The sequence below is a fragment of the Hordeum vulgare genome, chromosome 2H, assembly GCF_904849725.1.
Source record: "Hordeum vulgare subsp. vulgare chromosome 2H, MorexV3_pseudomolecules_assembly, whole genome shotgun sequence".
Taxonomy (NCBI): domain Eukaryota; kingdom Viridiplantae; phylum Streptophyta; class Magnoliopsida; order Poales; family Poaceae; genus Hordeum; species Hordeum vulgare.
Genome location: NC_058519.1, coordinates 75,854,248 through 75,862,588, shown reverse-complemented (window position 1 = coordinate 75,862,588; position 8,341 = coordinate 75,854,248). Strand labels below are relative to the sequence as shown.

General features: G+C 45.4%; 1 protein-coding gene across 1 annotated transcript; it reads left to right on the top strand.

Annotated features, from left to right (window-relative positions):
* Positions 1-560: 560 nt before the first annotated feature.
* LOC123425130 (dirigent protein 5-like) lies at positions 561-1,400 on the top strand. Its single transcript, XM_045108804.1, has one exon. The coding sequence runs from the start codon at positions 596-598 to the stop codon at positions 1,193-1,195; it is 600 nt and encodes a 199-aa protein (XP_044964739.1). The 5' UTR covers positions 561-595; the 3' UTR covers positions 1,196-1,400.
* Positions 1,401-8,341: the final 6,941 nt, after the last annotated feature.

The window sequence follows — 8,341 nt, the reverse complement described above, 5'->3', positions numbered from 1 at the left end:
CCCTTCGTCGTCCGCTGCCACTCCGTCCTTCCCGCGGCCGCCTCCGGCGACGTCGCCCTGCTCCTCGAGCTGGTCGACGGCGGGGCCGCGGCCATGGCGGGGCGGGGCAGGTTATATTTTTGGGCGTCTGCTGGAGATGGTACGCGCGTTATATTTTTGAGCGTCTGTTGGAGATGTTCGGTCATCCGATGCGGTAAAATGCTATTTTGACGCTGTAATTTTTTTTAGCGCGCGGCTTCGTAGCGCGTTGGAGATGCTCTTATGTTAGTGACAAAACAGTAGTTGTTGATGAGGTTCAGAGTGACGCTGAAATGGTACCAACGCATGTTATTTTGCACAAGTTTTCACAGCATGGTGCTGGAACAACGACAGCACACCAACCATGCCATGTGTATCTGATTGCTACCGCGCTACTTTTCACTCAGGTTCGTGGCCGGCCGGCCGGCCCCTTTTTACCGGGTCGGTCCTTTTCACCGAACCAACCCCACTATTATTGCCTGCTCCACGCCACTATAAATGCGCAGCATGCAAGCCGAGCCCTTCGATCAGCTAGCCGCGCTCTTGCACCAGCAAAAAGTTGCACCGGTTGATCACAATGCAAGGCCTCGCGGCATCTTCAAGGGTCGTCGTGCTCGCCGTGCTTCTTCTTCTTCTTCTTCTCCTCCTCGGGTTGGCAGCGGGGGCCGCCGACGGCCGGAGGAGACTCGTCTCCGGCAGCCCTGACGAGCCGTGCAGGAAGATGACGCTCTACTACCACGACATCCTCCACGACGGCGCCAACAACACGGCCAACGCCACGTCGGCGGCGGCGACGAGCCCGCCGGCACTGAGCAACGCCACCTACTTCGGCATGCTGGTGGTGTTCGACGACCCGGTGACGGAGGGCCAGGCGCTGCCCGTGGAGGACGAGCCGGCGGCGGCGCGCGCGCAGGGGTTCTACTTCTACGACGGGAAGGGGTCCTTCAACGCGTGGTTCGCCTTCTCGCTCGTGTTCAACTCGACGGCGCGCAGGGGCACCCTCAACCTCATGGGCGCCGACCTCATGGGCGAGGAGACGCGGGACATCTCCGTCGTCGGCGGCACCGGCGACTTCTTCATGGCGCGCGGCGTCGCCACGCTCCGCACCGACGCCGTCGAGGGATTGTTCTACTTCCGCCTCCAGATGGACATCAAGCTCTACGAGTGCTACGTCTGAGACTCTCGTCTCGTCTGGCATACGCGTCTGCTGATTAGCGCGCGCTGGTGCATGTACGTACTCTGAAGCTTCTGCTGATTGCTTCGATGTTTGTTGGTGTGACGTGCGTTGCATGCATGTGGATTGTGTGGGTCAGTTGCCGGGTACGTCAATATATAGGAGTGTAAAATGTGCAGCGTGTTGAGTCTGTTTATAAAGACTCTATTTGCAAGCCTAGCTCATTGCAAAAAAAAAACAAAATAAAATGATAATATGCCTTCCATCTCAGGTGAATTCATGTTTCAACTTTCAACCCGTTACTTCAAAAGTTTAAATGGGTGAAGAGAGTTGGACTATATATATCAACACTCCATCCAGGGACGGAGCCAGGATGAATGCATGGAGGGGCCGGGTTTTCTCGTGGAGGGGGCAAAGCTTTCATGTTTTAGAAAATTTTGATTGAAGTAACTACTATCATTAAAGAATAATCAATTCATTGAGGGGGGTCTAGCCCCCCTCGTCTCCCCTTGGATCCGTTCCTGGCTCCACCTCACATCAGGCTCTAGGTGGGATGACATGCGGGCCTCCCATATAATGCCCCATAAAAAAACAACGTGAGATTGGATTAAACACGCCACGCTAGATACGGCCCTTGTATTTTCATTATATAGACTAGCACAAAAGCCTGTGCGTTGTAACGGGAGACACTGTTACCCGTCTCTCAATAGTCCACTTACTTTCGCTAGTCCCGCCCATCTCATGTAGCAAGCTGTTTAATTACACTCCACTTAATTAGCCACATAGAACACCATGTCTCTTCTTCCTACGACATCTCCTTATCATCAACTTATTGATTCTCAAGCTAACTTGTTGAGTTGATTGGTAACATGTAACATCAAGACATATATAAATTGGTGGTTTTGTTTCTAAAAGTGGAGGTGTTTTTTATATTAATAGGAAGAGTCGATTTACTTATCGAGTTTGTGTTTTTTATAGAATACTATCCTTCTTTTCATTTTTTTCGACAAGAAATTAGCCTATCTTCTCTTCCTTCTTCCTAAAGTTAATTAGACTGCCTTTCCTTCCTTTAGCCTCTCTTCCTTCCTCATATATCTGCCATAATTCCCGAGACGGCTTCCTGGTACACAAAATAATCAAAGACATATATAAAGTTTAGATATATTATTAGGTATAAGGTAGGAAAGTGGTACTAATTTGATAAGTGAATCAAACTTAGTTTTTTTTAGATAAAATGGTCCAGCTTAGTTGGACGTGTCATTACTTGTTGTACAGGAGGTCTCGTGTTCAATCCTGTGCGTCAACAATTTCTCAGCCTATATATACCGTCGCCTCTGCCCACACTCTCCTCTGTTTTTTGGCTGAAGTGTGTCCATGCCATATGTCACCCTTACGATTTTAGTTCATGCACTTGACGTGTTTGATGAAATGCCCGAGCCACACTAGTTAAGCTTTCTCCCCTTCAAACTCCATTTTCCTCAATATTTGTCTACGTTTGGCCGTGCACCAACTCCACAAGTGTTTTAAAAGGTCAGCTACTTCATCCTTTCATGTGTCTCTGCTAGTTTAGCTCATTTGAAATGCTCAAATTAACTTCTTAGAGTCTGCACATGTGTAGGGTGCCGTCCCGTGCCCGTCCTCACCGTTGTCGATCGCCCCACGCCGATCTCATCGCGAGCACCATGGTGAGCCTCTTGTTCTTGTCTTCTTTTTAAAAGAAAAAAATATTCTTACTTGTATGATTTAGATACATACTTGTATAAATTACTTATTTTTTTTTGTTATTATATAGTACGATGGTTTTGGTATCCGCCTCCGTCGGTCCTCGTCCTGTCTATGATTCGAATGTGGTATATATTATCTTTTATAACTATTTGTTTTATTTATTGTTTATAACAATTATGACGACCAACGTGACGTATACTTTTTAATCTAGGAGGTATGTGAACCGGAAATTCCAACCCACATAGAAATTCTTCTCGAGAAGTTAAATTTGATTGAAAAAGAAAACAAATACTTGAAGGAAAAATTGAAAATAATTGAGGACAAGAATATGAAACCGGAGTTGCATGTCGCTGATGTCATCGATGGTCGCAAGATGAAGATCGATGCGATGTTGTTGAATATGGATGCACAACACTTGAAGATGGATGCAATGCGTTCGAAGATGGATGAAATGCGCTTGAAGATTAGGAATATTAGAAAATATGCCATTGATAAAGAGGCTTGGTATCATTATGCTGTTGAGCAGATCTGCGGTCGACGAGAGGAATGATGAAACAACCGATGTCGATCCGGAGTTTGTTGCCTTGTACGGAGAAGCGGCCAAGGCTCATGGCATGTCTATTGATTAGTACTTAAACCGTATACAGGAATCCGATGACGACATAGCATATGCATATAGGTACCGGTACGGGGCTCCTCTTGTCGAACCTGAGTTAGTCAACACGCTACCAACAAAAATGCGATGTGCTCGACAGCTCAACTGGATCTACATTGAACATGAAAATGAGCATTTCGGGCATGGAGATGACGTGGTAATGATTGAATTCGACGAATTATTTCATTTATACCAACAAAACGCCCTCGACAAATCTATCATCGCCTATTGTTTGTAAGTATTATTAATTTATGACATTAAGTCTTACTCAGCTCATTCTTGCATGTACTCTCTCCGTTCCAAAATATAAGTCTTTAAACAGGTTTCATTAATGGACTACATACGGATGTATATAGACATACTTTAGAGTGTAGATTCACTCATTTTGTTTTGTATGTAGACTCCTAGTGAAATATGTTAAAAGACTTATATTTAGGAACGAAGGGAGTATAATCTTACTCATCACTATATTAATTTTGCAGAATGAAGATTCCCGAATGCAAAAGAGGGCAAATCTATGACATTGGGTTCATTGACTCATATGTCATTCATCACCGAAGTCTCGCAACGAATCCCGCCGAGACAGAGAATAACTTGTTACAAGGGTTAAGGTTTTCCGATACCAAAAGGGAAATACTATTTTCTTACAACTTCAAGTGAGTGTTACTACACACATTCTATTTTCGCTTACTCGATGTTATTATAAGTGTATAATTGACTCGTTATACGTGCACATGTTCCACTTTATTTTGTTAATCATTGTACCTCACAAAGGAGAAGTAGTAGTCATGGATTCGAAACGCACACCCCTCGCTGAATGGACGAACATGCATGATTGCCTCCAGAGGTAATTTCAATCATTATGTCACTATATCGGCAACTTCTCGTTCATTTCCTGATAGCAAGGAATTAATATAGATCCTTTATTCATTTTCTTTTCTTGGCAGGGCTTGGAAACGGTTCATCGCCAAGGCTCAGGGTGTTTGGAAACCGAAGCTTACATTTAACCAAATAAATGTAAGTAACTACTAGCTAGATCCGCGCATCTTTTTATTCTAGTTTTAATACCATTATAATTCTTGATTATGTTTTTGATTGAACTCTGTTCTCGTAAAGTGCTTGAGGCAGGAAAAGGAGAACAATTTATGTGGATACTATGTTTGCGAGTTCATTAGTCAGACGACCAAGGAGAAGGGCAAAAATCGGGACATAAAAAAATATAGAAGTACGATAAACAATACTCACAACTTTATTTTATTACCGTGAATTGTGTTCGGTTTCATTGATCATATATATTGACCCATTCTTTAAATTAGATCGAATGGTTGCGGGACGGTCTTCTACCACAGGAGCGTGTACGAGCAATTCAAGAAGAAATTGCCGGATTCTTTGATGCAGAGGTCCTAAATGTGAATGGAGAATTCTATTGCCCGTCGGCGCAAATTAGATGAAATATTAAAGTGTAAAATATATGCATATGTGCATGTGTAACTCCTGTGTACATTTTGTAATATATTCGACAAAGCACGACGGATGAGATGGTGTAATATATTCGTGACGATGATGTGCAATATAGTTGTTTCCTTTATTGTTGTGCATGTACCATCCAATTTAGTGCAAAACAAGAATTAAAAAATGGCCAAAACAAATAAATGGGAAAATAGGGGTAGCAAAATATCCCCATCCAATTTAGTGTAAATCCCTAAACCCTAAAAAATGCACACACAAAAAAAACCGAGCGAAGTATAGCCCCGGTTCGTAATACGAACCGGGACTAATGCCCCTCCAGTATAGCCCCGGTTCGTAATACAAACCGGGACTAATACCCTCCCCCCTCGCTCCCAGCCCCGCCACGTGGATGGTCATTGGCCCCGGTTCGGGGCAGAACCGGGGCTAGCATTAGTCCCGGTTGATTAGCCCTGGTTCGGGGACCGGGACTATTGGCCCAACCGAACCGGGGCTAAATGCCGTTTTTCTACTAGTGATAGCCCCAACGTGAATGAAAAAATTAGTACCACCTTGGTTAGGATAGAAAAAAGTGAAATTAATAGTATGGATGAACCAATAAAAAATAAATAAAGCGAAACGAAACCAAGAATATCACCTTGCTATATTAATAGATATAGATTACATGCTTGATAATCAAGGTAAATCAATGCAATTCCTCAACCGAATCATACAACAACATTCTGTGGGATATTGTGCTAGTTTCCTATTAGAAGAATTATAGACAAAAGGTATGTTTTAACACCATTGTGCTAGTTTCCTATTACAAGAATTATAGACAAAAGGTATGTTTTAACACCCCCCTCAGCTCGTGTGTTGTAGGGAAGCAAGCATAAGCTGGAACGAAATCATAGAAGAGTTGTGAGGGCAATACTTTTGTCATGATGTCAGTGTAGTGATGTGAGGATGGTGCATGAAGAACAAGGACCTCTCTAAGCGACACCTTCTCCGACACTAGTAGAAACGGGGCTATAGTCCCGGTTGGTAAGGGCCTCTAGTCCCGGTTCTCCAACCGGGACTATTAATTTGGGCCTATAGTCCCGGTTCTCCAACCGCGGACGAAGTGAATGTCAATATCGATATGCTTGATACGACGATGGTGGAACGGATTAGAAGCCATGTACACAGTACTTACGTTGTAACAGAAGACAACTGTGGCAGTCGTCAGAGGGTGATGAAGCTCCCCAAGGAGCCGACAGATCCAACAACACTCAACAACAACATAAGCAACCGCGCGATACCCCGCCTCTGCACTGGAGCAAGAAACAGTGGTCTGTCGTTAGGATGACCAAGAGACAAGATTATCACCAAGATAGACGCAGTAGCCAGACGTAGAGCGGCGGGTGTCAGGGCACCCAGCCCAATCAGCGTCAGAGTATGCTGTAAGCACTGTAGATGGGGAGCTCGAGAGGTGTAAGCTGAAGTCGAGGGTGCCCTTGACGTACCGGAGGATGCGCCTAACCAAGTGCATATGAGGCTCTCGGGGTGCATGCATGTATAAACAGGCCCGTTGAACTGCATGCACGATATCCGGGCCGTGGGCGTCAAATACTGTAAGGCACCGGCGTAGCTCCGATACTCGGTGGGATCGAAGAGAAGAAGTCCATCCTGAGCTGAAAGCTTGCACTTAGTGTCGATCGGAGTGGCACAGAGATTACAATCAACCATGCCCGAGGAAGTCCGAGTGGCAGAGATGCCAAGGAAAAATGACAAGTCATCAAGGTACGCCATGGCGAACTCTATGTGGAGCTGTTGTGTAAGATGGCGTCCACATACAATAATAAGTAAGAAAGGTCGTCGCCGCGCCTATAGATGAAGAGAGACACATCCGACTTGATAGCGACAAAGCCAAGTCGATGTGCAAAGTGGGCGAACCGTTGGTACCAAGCGCGCGGGGCCTGCTTTAGACCATAGAGAGACTTGTGCAGACGACACACGTAGTCCAGGAAGCGAGCATCAACAAAACCGTGTGTCTGCTGGCAATAGACCTCCCCATAAAGAGTGTCATGAAGAAAGGCATTCTTGATGTCGAGTTGGTGAATGGGACAAGACCGAGTGACCGCAAGGCTGAGGACGATGTTGATCGTTGCAGGCTTGACAACGGGTCTGAACGTCTCATCGAAATCAATGTCCTGTGTTGAGAATAGCCGCGTACCCCCATCGAGCCTTGTACCTTGCAAGGCGGCCATCCGAGTGGAACTTGTGTTTAAAGATCCAGTTCAAGGAAACAACATGAGCATGACAAGGACGTGGAACAAGAGACCATGTCCCGTTAGTAACAAGAGCTTCTCCCGAGTCCTCCCGTCGGTCATGGTCCATCGTCCACCCTCTCCGTCCAATAATGTTAAAGCATACCTCTTGTGGTGATGTAGGAGAAGCGTGGATTGAGGCCACGAAGATAGTTGAGGACAAGCATCTGGTGTGAGATGGGAGTGCCAACGTCACTGAGGGCGTTGGAGAGCGCCTTGAGACGGTGATGGAAAGGTCGCCCTGGACGAGGTCGCAAAACTCTGCCTCAAGGTAGACGACGCGGGTCATCTGATTGTCGAGGAAGAGGTTGGTGATGAGCTTCCACGCCTCGTGCGCCGTCTGGTCCTCCTCCATGATGATGTCCAGGATCTCATCGGAGATGGACCCATAGAGCCACGAGCGGATGATTTAATCCTCGTGAACCCACTCCGCGGTGCGGTCAGCTTTGACGGTGACGGTGTTGACATGGAGGAGCAACTCTGTAGTGCCCCAAGTGTAACCCTTCCCTATTGGGAACCTAATGCAAGTGGGTCCACCTTGTCAGAGATATGATGATATCATTTGTGCCATGAGTTCTTGTGATGTCCCTTGTATTTTTTCCTTCCTTCCCATGCATGCATGCATAGCATATCATTGATTGCCTTGTCTTGTGTTGTGTTATATGATCTTAGCATTTCTTGTGATGTGGTGGCCTTGTGGTTAGCTACTTTGTGATGTTGTGTATGTGTTGGGGTGCTCTATGGTTGCATGTGTGTGTGACTAGTTCTATATGAAGTGGGCTTGTCATATTTGCAAACCTCTCTCTCTCTTTTATATCTCAAGCCAATATTCACTTGTCCCAACCTTGATTCAAAAATGCCCATGATGTGGTATATTTTTGTGGTGTATGTCAAGATGTGTTTTGCTGTTTTGGAACTTGGTTGAGAGGTGCAATTATTCACAAAACAGATAATACAAATGCTGTTTTGTAATTAATTTATTTGCTATAAAAATATTGTTTGTATTTTATTTAA

Excerpts from the sequence above, each read along its gene's own strand:
- LOC123425130 (XM_045108804.1), top strand. The coding sequence starts at position 596 with ATGCAAGGCCTCGCGGCATCTTCAAGGGTCGTCGTGCTCGCCGTGCTT.